Genomic DNA, 15,396 nt, shown 5'->3' with positions numbered 1-15,396 from the left:
GACCTGCTGGTCACATAGACGACTTCCAAAATGAATAGGCTTTCTAATAACTCCACAACTTATTCATGTCATCTATAGACAATTCATGTCACCTATAGCTTTGCTGCATTATTTTCATTTTGTGCATTTGTTGGGCCTAATAAACAATTGAAAATACTCTAGCCTGTGTTCTTAGAAATAATTGTTCTTTATATTCTTAATATTATTTATTTTTTTGACTATTCTATATAGTTTAATGATGACCCAGTAGATGAACTGATGCTCTGACTGGGTGGTGATGCTGTGGAGGAGAACGTGTATGCTAATAGGGACAATTTATATGCTAATGACGCTGTACGACGTTCGGCTCTGGTGGATACTGGAGGTCTGAAATGCCTGGCGGTTCTAGTGTTAATGCATGACTGAAAACAGCTTATAGTAGCAGTTCTGTTTGAATGTCTTGAGATGTCCATGGTGTGCTTTAATGAAACTGGAAAATATAGATATTAAGAAGAAGAAATTGCAAACTAAAACATCACTGAGGATCTTCTAGCAGCTTTAACTGAAGTACACAAATTGTGTCATAATAAAAATCATGGGGATGCATTTTCAGTTTCTGTTATGGAGGAATATAATTTGCCCCCTGCCTATTAGATTGGAAGACTCTTCCAGACCTCTTTCTTATGGCTTTTACTCTGGGCCTTAATGGTTTCGGCACACATTTGGGTATCTGTTGAACATATTAAGCACCCTATTTTATGTTCTTGGTCTATGCTTACAGTTCACCCTGATATGAGTGGACTATAAGCAGATTAGAGGACTCTGTTTCTTCATGGCTTTAATGACTTAATGCCTTTTAGTGGTTGAATGTTGTAGGCCTGTTGATAATGCAAAGAGCATCTCCCTCACAATAATGTAGTTTCACAGTCACTGACCACCCGTTACAAACCACATCAAACCAACGTCATTGGTCTAATTAGGGGATTTCTGTTTCGCTATCACAGAAATTGCCAGGCACTTTCGGTTTGGAAGCCAGGAAGACGCCCATGAGTTCCTGCGCTACACCATTGATGCCATGCAGAAAGCTTGTCTGAATGGCTACCCAAAGTAAGTTTTCCAAATCACAAAGTAAATGTCACCTTATGCCAAACCGAAATGTGGATTAATATTGTTTATATTGACATAATTTGGTCCTTTACAATGATTCCTTATTTCTCAATGCGTTTCTCTTTCCGTTGTAGGTTAGACAGGACGACACAGGCTACCACACTGGTCCACCAGATATTTGGAGGTTTCCTTAGATCGCGAGGTATAGATTTCGCAACAATCCATTCATAAAGAGTTTCTACATTCCAGCCCTGGTCCTAGAGTGATACCAATCTGCAAGTTTTTTTACTCCTGCTTCAGTTGTAACTAAGCTTATTTACCTTATTAACTAGCTAATCAAAGTTTTGTTAAAATTGAGTTGCAGTGAACTTGAAGTTCTATAGCATATTGTCAATTTGCATTATTTGATTAATTCTATTCTTTCCCTATTCTCTCTTTCAGTTAAGTGTTCAATTTGCAAAAGTGTGTCGGACACATACGACCCTTATCTGGACATTGCTGTTGAGATTCGAGTAAGTTACCGGCTTACTTTTGATGTATACCTTCTGTCCTGGACAGTTTATGAATCGATTGTTCCATAAACCAATTTTGACATTGGCAGTTGTTACAAAGTGCTTAATAGCCCAGCCTAAAAACCCAAATAGCCAGCAGTGCACAGGCAGATGTTGAGTTGTGAAGAGAAATGTATCAAATTATGATAAATTATTGGCTTTGAATTGATGTATACCTGTCCTAGAATTTAAGAGTGGATAAATATATCTGCCACTGGTCCCGAATTAATTTCACTTCTTGGTTTCACATCTGTGCTTAGTAGTCTTTGAACTCTTCCTTTTCAGCAAGCTGCAAACATTGTCCGAGCCCTGGAGTTATTTGTGAAGCCGGACATGTTGAGTGGCGAGAATGCTTACATGTGTGCCAAGTAAGTGCTGATGTTTTATGCAAACATTGTGGCAATGGACATTTGGGGTTTTATTAACAACAAACGTATACTTTACCAGGTGTAAGAAGAAAGTGCCGGCAACAAAGCGATTCACTGTCCATCGAACTTCCAATGTTCTCACCCTGTCTCTGAAGAGGTTTGCCAACTTCAGTGGTGGGAAAATCACCAAGGTAGCATTGTGAAATGCTTTGCAATGAAAATTAAAATTGAAATTTCTATTAGGTATATTTCAAGCAGTTCCTCTCCGTTTCAAAATATTTGATCCTCTCTGAAGATAACTGATTTGTATCTTGCCTTGTGTTTTTGTTAGGATGTTGGCTACCCAGAATTTCTGAACATCCGCCCCTACATGTCACAGAGCACCGGGGACCCTGTCATGTATGGCCTCTATGCTGTCCTAGTTCATTCTGGATACAGCTGTCATGCTGGCCACTACTACTGCTATGTCAAGGTAAGGAGCCAAAATGGCAGGTCTGAGAACTAACATTTCCATTTTGTTTTATAGTTGTAAAAGGATAGTTTAAGTTTGTTTTTGATTGTCAGTTTCAGCAGAAACAGTAGCTGATTATTTAGGCTAGCATTTTAATGATCAATTAGTGGACAAGGTTTACTCTAATATGGGATGAAGCATTTATATTTTGCTTTTAATTGCAGGCCAGCAACGGGCAATGGTACCAGATGAATGACTCGATGGTACATTCAAGTAACATCAAAGTAGTCCTCAATCAGCAAGCCTATGTCCTGTTCTACCTTAGGTAAGGTGTTAATACTGTTTCTAGATTGCATTTAAGTATTTTATTTCACAGTTTGTTGAATCTAGAGGTCACAATGACATTAACTTAATGTGAGCCATGGAAATACTTGGTTTAGTTTCCTCTTTCGGAACCATTTAATTGATGTAATTTATAATGGCAAGCTATATCAAAGATTAGCTCAACTTAGTGTTCAATCCCAGGTCGGATGACTGGCGAGTTTTTAACCCTTTGACGTGTACGAACACACAAGTGTGATCAGGCTAGAGTGGTCCCTGAAGCGTACATCACACTGGTGTGATTAGAACGTATTGTTTAAAACACACCATTAGCACGCCTTGGTACAAGTAACGTAACAATGGCTGGTCAGACCGCGCTGTTATTTACTCACATTTAGCTCAAACAGTGTTTATAACTTTATTTCCTGATTGTAATTGTTTAAAGACCACACTATGATATTAACCAGTAGCAAGCATTCAAATCGGGACAAGAAGTGTTACTTATGTACCAACAGACAGCCAACACTAGCAGTTATATTTTTCTACAATAAACATAATACACAAAAACCAACGATATTAGCGACTGCTATAGAGCATCTTAACATTTCCTGGAAGAGCTGACAACCGGTCAGAATTATTGTGTAAAAACTTTCTAGAAGTTACATTACCTGTTGTGGGCGCCACTATGCTTTTTATATAGTTTATTCATTTTCACTGCACTGAATTACCCGTCACACTTTGTTAGCTAGCGGTTAGCTGACGTTTGCTAGCTACAGTTACACATCAAAACCAGCTTTTTCAGCTCTTTGAATTTGAGTCAATGAGAGAAGCTTGCAATGAAATGTATGTAGTGTTCCTTACCTGGCAAGGTGACTGTTCAAATTCTGGAATACTTTCTGTGCATTAGGATCCCAGAGACAAAGAAGAATGTGGCTGGTCAGTGCGCCAAGCAGGGAATGGCAAAGAACAACACAATGTCAGAGCAGCTCAGGAAGACCAACCTCAACGGGCCCCTCTCCTCCCCGCAGGTCACCAAGGTATGTATGGTCCATGACGACGACAGAATCCATCATGTTTTTAAGCATTATGTTAGGTATTGACCTTTGAACAGTTCCTTTCTGTTTTTCATTTGTATGGAAATCAACACTAATTAAAGCCTGACTGATTAATCAGTTGGGCAACATTATTGGATGCCATAAGTCTCTCACAAATTTGTTTTGGGCTTTTATTGTTTAAAGTGCCAGTATTATTTACATAGACTGAACAAATATGTCTGTTAATTAGCATTTTTGTCCCTTCAACAGTCTTTTTTTTTTTTTATAGTTTTAAGTTTTAAAACAGATCACAATATATCTAATCCTGCACCCCACCCTTTCTTTGCTGACCAAAGTGTATAAAAAATGTAAACTGTGACAAAAGAAATGCCATTTGAAAATTACTTGTTTAATGCTTAGTTCAACTAGTGGAATGGAAAAATACAAGGTACTTTAATTTATTATGGCTAGCTTGCAGAACGGTACTGAGTTTAGTCATCTAGCCTGCAACAGGAAGGTACTTTAACTAGATGAGTAGTAAGCGTGCAACCTGTGTGGGGCGCTGGACACGCTGGATTGGCCCCTCGTCCTGGTAATGGAAATGACTCTGCCTATTGTGTTGGTGGGCTTATTTTGTTTTTCAGAATAAACGTGATAAGGCCATGTGGGCACTGAGTAGGACAAAGTGAGCTAGTAGTTAGAATGTGCCGTAAATGTTCCCTTCATACATGGCATCAATCATCCCCAAATAACATTTGCAATAGAAATCTAGGGAATACGTATTATGTTGGGAGTATAATGTGCAGATGGTTTCAGTATGTCATTATAAACAGGTATGCTTGCATATACTCCAAGATGAAGTATCCATACACGACAGTGTTTATTTATAATTTATTTCATGTTTGAGTGTTATAAAGCACCGTATTGCAGTTTCTCAATAAAAATGCTGATATGAACTGTGTGTTTATGCATCAACGCATGGGCTGTGAACTTGTGAACAAGGCAGTTCTATAGAAGTCTGACCGTATTAATTGTACTTCTGGTAGTGATGTACAGTTTGTGAATGAATTCATCTTTTTAGTGACTTGGGACTCAAGACCTTTTTTCAATTGTATCGTTCATTCGAATGTTTGGCAGTGGATTTCCACAACATGGTAGGCCTACTATAATTAATGTATTAGTTCATTTTTTATTGTAATGATTAACACAGATGAAATCATACCCCGAGCATTTGCTTGAGTAAAAAAGACTTGTAAACGACTGGTTCGTTCAATTAAATGACTTTGTTCATTTGAACGGCTGGCAATGGAGTTCTACCCAACAACACGGTAATCCTCCAGACAATGGCATTATTAGGAAATTTGTAAATGATAATTGGACGCATGTGTAGATGTCTATCGATTGGCATGGTGACCACATCAAGTTATACGCTGAGAGTTTGCTTAAGTAAAGAAGACTCGTTAACAACTGACTCGTTCAGTTTTATCGTTCAATGGAGTGATTGTTTCCAGTGGTGGTTCTAGCTTGTATGGCTCCCTAGGTGAACCCCCCCACCAACAAAAACACATCACCATTCTTCATATGTTTTTTCACCATATTCATCCTTCACTCATTCCTTGGGAAAACAAAGTTAGGTGGTACCTCACTTGGTCCTCTGCAAACTAGTTGTCACAATCACAGTCATTCAGAACTGAGGAAGTGGACAGGGCCTGTAGACAGGGCCTGTAGAAAATAAACTCGCACATCCCACAATTCAGTAGCCCCATGGCAGATTGAATCAAGCCCGCCCTGGCTGTAATATTAATTAGGGATGGTCATGGTTAGTTGAATAACCAAAATTAAGTTAGTATTTGAGGACTTGCCCCTCAAATTATTTGTACATTTGTGTGTTTTTGGGGTTGAAATAAATAGTAGTGTATATGGTTTTTCTAAGTAATATTAAAATTGCAATCTAGCGTTTCTTCATGTAATGATATCGCTTCGCATTTAAAGGAATGTTTCTTAGTCGTTTTTTTGGCATGCATTCCTTCACACTTGTTTTTGTTTACAATCATCAGAGCTGTAGTGTAAGGGAAGATGTAACATATCGGAAATTATTGTTACCTATGAAAATGATTTAGCTACCAAATGCTATGTAAAGTTATGCTGTAGAATCTAAAGGCTGTTGGCTGCGCAGACAACAGAGTTAAGCAAACCGCTTATAGCTGGCTAGCTTGGGAAACTAGCTTCTCTAGACTTCATCCATTAAACTCAATGTTAGGTGTTGATACATTTTGGCTTGTAGTTCTGTAGCTCTGACACTTCTTCTGTATATGCGTAGGCTCTTTTCTCACACAAATGGCCAGTGAGCCACCATTGGATTAGAACGACACCCACTCCTTTGCGTGTTAAGTAGCGCCCATGTTGTGTCTGTAGTTTTTAAAATGTATTTTGGGTAACCGGATACTAATTGATTAATAAATACTATTCGGATAATAAAATGTCCAATGCACATCCCTAACATCAATGAACCTTGGGACTTTGTATCTCTTTCTGGATGCCTTGTAGTGTAATAAAATGTTGACTTGTGACTTGTGTTACCCAAGGCTTGGTCACCGAACCATGTCTCCTCTTTCGGTGCAGAAAATGGACCCTTCACAGCTGCGTAAGATCCAGTCCATGGATGGCGGCTTGGGCGTACCCGTGTCAAGGAACGGCTCCAATGGATCCCAGCAGCCCAGCAGGATGTCCAATGGGACGGCGTCCCACGGTCCCCCCAAGCTCCCCGGTGGACCCACGTTAATCGAGGAGCCCTTCAAGAAGCTGAAGAAGCAGTGTCCCCCTCCGCTGTCTCAGGCACGTGGCACCAACCCTGCCCCCACCGCCAATGGAGCGGGCAGCAGGTCGGATGGAGACAAGAGGCAAGGGAGTGAAGGGAACAGGGGCTTGGCCACATCTACCTCACTCAAGTCCCTGTCGGACTCTTCCTCCACGGACACCTCAGACTCCAAGGTACAGCGCTAATTACCAAAATCAACACGTTTGAATGCACCAATTGGTTTCCTTGTCTCCTTGTTAATCAGGACCAACGTCTTGCTAATTGCATCTTTTAGGATTTTGTGGGTACCAAAAGTGCGCCAGTCGGTGGGACATCCACGCCCCCGAGGAATGGATCGACCGGCACAGCGTCCCCTGCCAAGAGCGTGGAGCGAGCGGGCACGGAGGAGCAGAAGACGGTCAAGTTAAAACCCCAGGCCCTCAACAATATCACGTCTTCACCCACCAGCACCATGTCTCCCCCGCCGGCCAAAAAACTGGCCCTGTCAGCCAAGAAGGTGAACCTAGGCTAGAGGCATTGTGAAACCCTCTACTGCGGAATGCGGCGCAAACCACTGCTAACTAACTGCTACTCTCCCGATGGCATTTTCACAGGCATAACAAGGAGTAGTTTATTTTGTCCCTCTTAAGCGGAGAGTGCCACACTGGATTATAGGACTAGCACAATAATAGTTTAGTGGTGTTCATAGTCTGTCAGTGATACCCCAGGTTTCACCTCTCTTGGTCTAGGAAACATAGTCTTTGTTGCCTGCTGCCTTCTCTTTCACCCCTATCCCTCAAAAAATATACCTGGAAATAAATATACAAAGTCTGTGTTTGTGTTAGCCCAGATAATTGATTGGATTATGACAATTTGATTTGTTGTAGACCATTTAGTTAGGCTGAATAAATTCGCTGGTTTTCAGAATTTGGTGGAATCCCTGCAATTAGCAGGCAATCCAGAATTGTCAAACCAGGTTTTCTGGAAATCCAGAGAATTCATTAGAAGTTGAGGTTTGCTGCCCTAGTTGTTAGGCTAGCATGCTGTGTCCATTTTTGATCTATTTAACCAACCAAGATGCGCTAGTAGTGCTCTCGATTCAGGATTTATTTTTGTCTTTTTTTGTTCCAATCCTTTTCTTCTAACCATTTCTAATTCTTCTCTGCCATACCCTCCTCTCCTTTTTTGTTTCCATTTTTCTTTCAATGACTCCTCCCTCATTTGATCATTTCTCCTTTTTGTCACGTTCATGGCAATTTTCTTTTAGACCACCAAGTTTTTATTTTTGTCAATAACTGCAGGCCAGTCGCAGCCAGAGTCCGAGCAGCACTGAGGCTCAGCATCCACACCGGCCCCGCCATCTGTCCCGTGACCCCTTGCATCCCGCTCAACTTCACACCCTCACCTCCACCTTACCAACACACAGTCACAGGTATGCATTGTGGTGCACCCCAACACAAACTGTACACATTCGTTGTCCATTTTTCCCAAAACAGGAGAGAACCCTTTGAGACTGAGCCAATGGTGTGTTACTGCCTGAATTTGTTAGCCTACCATTTCCCACCTTAACTTTTCATGTTTTCTACCTTATGTAGTGATGGCCATTCGAGGCTTCATTACCCTTCTTCTAGCCACAGGATATGATGCTAGCAGTGCTCAGATTTTCTTTATCAAAATAAAACCCATCATTGAGATATATATATGGCAATATACTTACTCTATTCTGTTATTTTATGTTTAATGTCCGTTCCAATGTTCTTGTCTGTTCTTTTTTACAGATTAGATTAACTATATGGCCGTATATATTTAAATGATGGCTTTTATTGTGATAAAGAAAATCTGAGTGCTGCCAGCATAATATCCTGCTGCTAAAATAACGCTAATGAAGCCTCGAATGGCCATCACTAACCTTATACCCTGCTGAACCAGCCATTCATTGGTTACATTAGCAAGCTTTTAAAACAAACCACAAGCCCATACATTGTGTTAAATATTTTTGCCAAATTATTAGATTTTTTTTCTCTCCTCAATTTGTTTCTGTTCATTCCATTCTCAGGGTTGGTCCATTCCATTCTCCACCTGCAGCCCACCACGTTCACTCAGGCATCCCAATTAAACATCAGAGTCCCCAAAAACAAAACCCCAGCCTCTCTCTACAAACCAACGGCCTTCAGCCCCATCATCCAAAGAGCCCTAAATCTACCCAAGCCCCCAGATCCAGTATGTCAAAGCCTGGCACAAGCAGCGACGCTACCACCGCCACCTTAAAGAAGAAGAAAAAGAAACGCCGTCACTCTGAAATAGGGGGAGAGCGAGAGCCCGCACCGGCTCCCGCCATCGAACCAGCCGGCGAGAAGCGGAGGAAGAGGAAGAAAAGGAAAAGAAAGCGTGAGGAACTGGATGGAGATAAATCGGAGAGCCACAGGGAGAGTGTCCCATCTCATCTGGAACCTCGCTCTCAGGCCGAAGAGGAGGAGTGGTGTCAGGGGGGATCCTGGAGCCTGACCCTGTCCGCTACAGAAGCACCAGATCAGCCAAAGCAGCAGCAGCGTGAACCAAAACGGACTGAACCCCAACCAGAGAAGATGTCAGTTCTAATGCAGTACCAACATGATGTGAATAAAGGAGGGCATAGTATGGACACTGTGGAGATGAAGAGGAAGAAGAGGAAAAAAAGGACACTTGAGGGACCAGAGGAAGCAACGCCAAGGCATACCGTCTCAGAAAGGTTGGTTAAAAAAGAAATTGTGATAGTCAAGCGAAAAAAGTTATCAAATGAAGATCCAATGAAAATGTCTGGGACTTTAGACGATTATTAGTAGAGCAAGGCAGCGTGGTTTTTCATGGACGGTGTAAGGGACGATAGAACGTCTGTTGTTTGCAGTTCTTTTTCACATTGACATATGTGACCCCCCCACCCCCCTTTCCTTTACAACAGTTTTGGGATGAAGGATGCTGTCGTGGAAAACGGTGTCTGGGATTCAACAGAGCCAAAGAAGAAGTTCAAGAAGAAAAAGCACAGGCTAAAAGAAGAGGTGAGCCTTTGGGAAGAGAGCAGACGTTGTGGTGCTGCCGATGACCCGAGATGCAACACTGAAGCAGCAGAGCCACGTCCTAAGAAGAGCATTGTGGAGAACACTGGTATGTGCGCACACACCTCATATCCACAAAGCCAACAGAGAAGCTGCTTTGACCGGTGTTCAATTTGTGCCATCTGAACCAGCAGCCCTTATTTCTAACAGAACCCATTCTCTAAAAGGTTTCACATGTCTTTTCGTGTAAATGCAGTGATTTTCCCCTGGGCTTGCATTTTATTGTTCTGTCATGCTAGCTCTTTTTCTTGCATCTGCAAACGTGTTGAACGTTTAACCCCCACCCCCTACCATCATCAGTGATCGTGTGGGACAGCCAAGTTAAGGATGGCTACAAGTGTTCCAAAGCTCCTGCTGCAAAGGATGAGTCTGGAGAAGCGCCCTGCCCTGCTCCCATGGCCTGGGATGGGAAGAGGAGCAGCAAGGTAGTAGAAGAGCTCCTGAAGAACTCTTTGGACAAAGCCTATGGAACCCAAGGTGAGATCTGGAATGTTATTTTAACGTACTTTACAGGTACAAATCTCCAGGCTTTGTGCAGAAAATTGGGTATATTTAGAAGAAGGTACAAACAATTGGGTAGCTAAAATGCTAGTAGAGACAGACAATTGTGAGTAAATTGTGGATGTTTTGGGTTTTGATATTGCCATAATGATAACAAGCTTTCATCTTTCTGTTTGTTTGCCTGTTTGTTAAGTTAGCTAGCTGTGCTTTCCAGCGGAAATGGTTAATCTGACTAGCCAGCTAGTGAAATTTAGCCATATTTTGCAAATAAATACTTTGTCGTTTAGCCTACTGTGCTAAGTTGCCTGTAACAAAATCCATGTGTGTTAAGTGTTAACCAAACACATCTGTATGCTTACAAAATCAAAGACCCTGGGTAAGTAATTAAATGTTTAGCAAAGTTAGTTATGCAGCTAGCTTACCCTCATCAAGAGCAAATAAAAGCCCCAGTAGCACTTAATTTGGCTGTAACTGAGTTGGGTGTCCAGTCCTCAGCTGGGAGGGAGAGGCGTCTGCCATCAGTAGAGATGCCATTGAGGACACACGCGATGCCAGAATGGACACAGTGATTGACGAGTGGGATGAGGACTTCGACACTGGAAAGGTACGAGAGATTAATCAGATGTCCAGGGAAAGCCGTTTTCGCCTGTGCTTTTAAAAAAACTTGCTAAGAGGGTTATTTTTTCATCTTGGCTTCGGTTATTTTGCAGCATTTTGAATCTTCTGGCTAGCAATTTAAAGAACATATTGTAAGTCTAGTTATTCAATTGATTGTTTAGTGGTGCATGGGTAAAGTTTGTTTACGTACGGGTAAATGTTTACGTATGCCTGTTCATATATATGTATGCACCAGCATTTAATTGCAAAACTTGTGTGTTTGAACAGGTGAAGAAAATTAAAAAGTACAAGCGAGAGAAAAGGAGGAATGGCAATATCTTCCAGAAGATCCAGGACCGACGGAGCATGTGGTCGGTCACACCCAGCGGAAAGAAGACCAGCTTTGGATACCGTCACTGAGAACAAGCCTGGTTGGAGGGATAAATGTTTGGCCACGTACGGTACAACTGAACCTAAGTGACCACACGTGACAGGACTCAAACAATGTACCTCTTTTGATTGTTCGTGTGTTCGGCAGCTCATACCCTGATTGCCATACAAAAGACCCTAGCCAGTTGACAAATACAGACCATGCAGAGTGAAAGTGACAGAGTTGATTTCAAGTCTTCACTGACCAACATGAGATTTTACGACTGTCAGCCAGACGTCAACTACGAGTTGATGCTATACTATCTCTGATGGTATGAGAATACTTTCCAGAGTAAATGGCTCTCGCACTGCTCACAGCATGTGATCGACCTGCCGCAGTATGATGCTGCTGTGCTTCCGCTTACTGTAATAACATGACACCATATCAAATATAAATCCATGACATCAGGTTATGCCTTATTTTGACATACTACATGGTTGGGCTACAGAAGGGAACATTTCTGGGATATTTTTTTTTGTTGCCTGTATCAAATGATGTGCATCTTAGAGCGTTAATCTGTATGAAAGGATGAGGTGAGAGATATTCCATACATTGTAGGGATGCGCCGATAATATTATTGACCAATGCTGATAGCCGATATTCATGTAACACAAACGGCCGATACCAATGATTTAGTGATTTCTGCACTCGTCTACTCTGGCGTATCAAAAATGTGCTTCTAATTTCAACAAATGGAAATTCATTTGTTGAAATCTAATGGTAGTTCTTTATATTTTCATAAAGATTATGACTAAAATATGGACAATTCATAGAAAAGATTTGTCATTATTTGATTATATAATAAATATACATTCTCTCTGTAATTGTACAATCTACAATGCCTGGCTATAAATGTACTGAATAAGGCATTAGACGTCCTCAACAAAATGGCAAGAGAGAATAAAGAACAATCGGACAAATGACGGTGGCAGAAACATTTTATGATACAAATGACTGGAACAGATTGGATGTCTATTCAGATGAAAGCAGATTTGGTCCAAAAACATTTTAAATCATTTGGCCCGTTACAGGTTATTTTACAGTATTCTGGCCCTTTTGTATTGGTGCATCCCTAATATATTGTACTATAAACAGACAGTGCCCAACTCAGTTTATTGATGAAATCCTTGAATTATAGCAATGTAATGTCCAGAGCTAAAATGACTCCCTATCTTATAGAGAATCATTCTGTTCTGCTCTGTTTTTTCTTCTTCTTGGTCAGTCTATTAGGTTGCAGCCAGCGATGTAGTGTTTGAAAAAGTGAATCAACATTACCATTTGCGAAAAGTAACAGTCCTTCTACTTTGACATGGGTTTTTCTGCAAATGGCGGGCAAGTGCTCCAGCAAAATCAGAAAGTGCAAGCTGCACTTATGTTTGTTCACCCACCACTATGCCACTGGTTGCAACCCCTGAAATTGTTGCAGACCGCTATCTACAGTAGAGCTAGGCAGTAGTGGTGTGTTCTTTGAACTCTGGTGTGAAATGGCCCATTCTTTATGTGAGGACACGTGACTATCTGAGGGTAAACCCTGTCACTCTTAAAATACCAAACATTAACACAACGCCCACATTGTGATACCTTCTGATTAGCTTTATTCCCATCCTCTGTTTTAGTTTAGGTTTGAAATAATCATTATTTTATGGTTTTTATGTTTTCTCTAATTTGATTTCTTCGCCACAATGCCTTTGCATTTGGTAGGTTTTACATAACTTTATTAAACTGACCCATTTGGCTGCTATTTTGGTTTATTTTGGTGGAGGCAACTTCAGACCCCTGTCTCAAATGGACAACAGGCCTCCAATTAAAATGTTCCTAATAGGGTGCGTTTTAGCAGGATTTTAAGTTTCCTTTGAAGTACAGTATTTTCTTCCCTACTTGGTTGATTTGTTTTTTTGTTGGGGGATTTGTTTTCAAAGCTGAAAATGAAATTTGGTAGGTGGCAGATGAGAAAATGGCATGGTTTATGGACACCGAGTGCTGCTGAAACATGAATGAACCCTACATGTTGATCCTCCCAGGTAACATTAAGGACTGTCAAGACCAGTATATAAAGGTTTTGTTCCTTTAACACCACATGTATTAGACATTGTTTCATATGTCTTTTAATCCATTAGCTCTCATTTCCAGTAAAGTTCTATTATGTTTGGAAAGAATAAGTGACATTGAGGGGGGGTGGGTTTAACTTATCTTTTGAACTTAATTTTTTAGTTCACCATTTACAGTAGGCATCTGCAGCTACCTGTGTACCATTTATTTTTTATAGCTAATCACATCTTATCTGCTTGGTATTCCGAAAACCGTCTCATCTGCTTGGTATTCCGAAAACCATCTCATCTGCTTGGTATTCTGAAAATGTTCAATCCTTATCCCTAGTCTAATGAAAATTTGTGCCAGAGTCTGTGGTTTGAGTTTTTTTTCCACTGTCACTGAAGGTCATCTTTTTGTTGTTCCTTGTGTATTTTGTAATGAATTTCAGGCCTTAATATAGTGTAAAACAATGTTTTTGTGTATAATTTTTTTTTAAAGCCCAGATGATGGGTTAAAATCTATCTTGGTTCCAGATCTGTTTGTGTTGACAGGCCAACTACAATGCTCAACATCACGCCAAGTTGGCGATACGGTACAAACAAATCAGTGGCCAGGCTAGATGACATACATTTGAAGATAATGTGTATGTTATCATTACTTGACAATTGTCCCAATCTGAACACACTATGCAATTCTCTAACAGTCCAACTAACTGGTCCCCTGGAACCGAGGGTGTGTAACCTCAGGAAACCAGCCATCGTCCAAATCCGCACCCGCACACCCCCCCCCAAACTTACAACCCACTGCTCCTTGTCCAACAGTTGTTTTTCAAGTACACATTTCAACACATACAAGTCCACAGTTTTACCCCCATATTCAGCGGAGGAGTGGGCAGGTGACAAACATTGGATCCACTTATATGGGCATAGATTGATTCTATAAATGGAGTAATATATGATTAGTCATTATACGAAATCGCTTTGCCAGTGTTGAAGATTGTACAGCCTACCCCTGATCTCCCTGTATAGACTTAGCCACACATTGACTTTCTGTCTAGAGATGTCGCCTTGAATCAGCTTAAAGAGTGTAGGTAATACTTGATAATGTTAGAATTTAAAGAATCTTCAAGTATTTTATGTGCTATTAATAATACACTGATGAAATCGGTTGTATTTAAGGGTTGCAGGTGGATTGTGTTACGTTTAATAATTTTTCAGATTGTGTGTGAGAAATGTTTGTCATACCTTGAGACCTTGTATCTATTACTGTAGTGTCATACAGTAGGGGGGAGGTTTCATCAACTGTTCGATTGTTCCTTAGAACTTGTTAAATGTTGATTGTGAAATTAACTTTAGGACTTGTTCAATTCTCAAGGAAATTAACACGAGGACACAATACTGGTGTGAATGATCATCTAAGTCATATTTGCATTGATGGTTCTAGGATTTACACCGTTTCAGACCAACAAGAGACATTTGATAATGAAAGGTGACTTACCAAAATAGATAACGTAATTAGCTATAGCCTACAGGTGCAATAATGTTGTGAGTTTTTGTGAGAAAATAAAAAACGTGAATTGCTTTTTTTGTCAGGTGGCATGATTATTATAATTCTTTCTTTTCTTAATGCGCATGGTGTTCATGTTTCTATAGTGTTTTGCAAAACTCGAAATATTAATATTGGATCACATTTTTTATGAATATATGCCTCGAGAGAAGTCATCTTGCAGGTGTAACGGAACAATTATTCATGAGCCAATAGCCCTAGTTATCAATAGTGTTATTGTAAAATAGTAGCTGACAAAATGTAGTTATAGCGCGTGACATCACCTCTGAAAGGAGGGGCCACGATCATAAGGTTGCCGTATGGGCTTGGATGGATGTTCCCAAAACCCTACCCGCATATTGGAGTCAGTTGGTAGGGTACATTTTGGGATTTTAGGGAGGGATACATTCGGGCGGACTGACATCCGGACAAGCGTGGGTGAACGAATTCGAGATATCGGGTGCTGCAGCGGGAGCTCTTATATTGAAAACCCGCACACTGAAGCCTGCAGCAATATGGATGGGGAGAACTACGGTAGGTAATTTTTTTTTCATCACTTCATCGATAACGAATAGTTGTGCGTGTAAAGACC

At 40.7% G+C, this 15,396-nt stretch overlaps 2 protein-coding genes across 3 annotated transcripts in view; both read left to right on the top strand.

Annotated features, from left to right (window-relative positions):
* Positions 1-14,840, top strand: part of usp36 (ubiquitin specific peptidase 36) — a 35,686-nt gene extending 20,846 nt beyond the window's left edge. Inside the window, exons 5-20 of one of the 2 annotated variants that reach the window (XM_010874313.4) lie at positions 984-1,086; positions 1,221-1,288; positions 1,528-1,598; positions 1,923-2,005; positions 2,085-2,196; positions 2,337-2,477; positions 2,681-2,781; positions 3,685-3,814; positions 6,434-6,802; positions 6,904-7,125; positions 7,910-8,040; positions 8,665-9,336; positions 9,547-9,749; positions 10,001-10,177; positions 10,690-10,805; positions 11,087-14,840. In XM_010874313.4, coding sequence (XP_010872615.2) covers positions 984-1,086; positions 1,221-1,288; positions 1,528-1,598; positions 1,923-2,005; positions 2,085-2,196; positions 2,337-2,477; positions 2,681-2,781; positions 3,685-3,814; positions 6,434-6,802; positions 6,904-7,125; positions 7,910-8,040; positions 8,665-9,336; positions 9,547-9,749; positions 10,001-10,177; positions 10,690-10,805; positions 11,087-11,218 — 2,831 coding nt within the window. In that variant the 3' untranslated portion in view covers positions 11,219-14,840. Of the gene's footprint in view, positions 1-983; positions 1,087-1,220; positions 1,289-1,527; positions 1,599-1,922; positions 2,006-2,084; positions 2,197-2,336; positions 2,478-2,680; positions 2,782-3,684; positions 3,815-6,433; positions 6,803-6,903; positions 7,126-7,909; positions 8,041-8,664; positions 9,337-9,546; positions 9,750-9,939; positions 10,178-10,689; positions 10,806-11,086 lie in introns of those variants that run through there. The other variant, XM_010874314.4, reaches the window with a different exon arrangement.
* A 282-nt stretch (positions 14,841-15,122) lies between these two features.
* The window catches only part of cyth1a (cytohesin 1a), an 87,857-nt gene continuing 87,583 nt past the window's right edge, over positions 15,123-15,396 (top strand). Inside the window, exon 1 of the mRNA XM_010874315.5 lies at positions 15,123-15,338. Coding sequence (XP_010872617.1) covers positions 15,125-15,338 — 214 coding nt within the window. The 5' untranslated portion in view covers positions 15,123-15,124. The remainder of the gene's footprint in view (positions 15,339-15,396) is intronic.

The sequence above is a fragment of the Esox lucius genome, chromosome 11 (genome assembly GCF_011004845.1).
Source record: "Esox lucius isolate fEsoLuc1 chromosome 11, fEsoLuc1.pri, whole genome shotgun sequence".
Classification (NCBI taxonomy): domain Eukaryota; kingdom Metazoa; phylum Chordata; class Actinopteri; order Esociformes; family Esocidae; genus Esox; species Esox lucius.
Note: the sequence above shows the minus strand (reverse complement) of the source record. Positions and strands in the feature narration are given on the sequence as shown.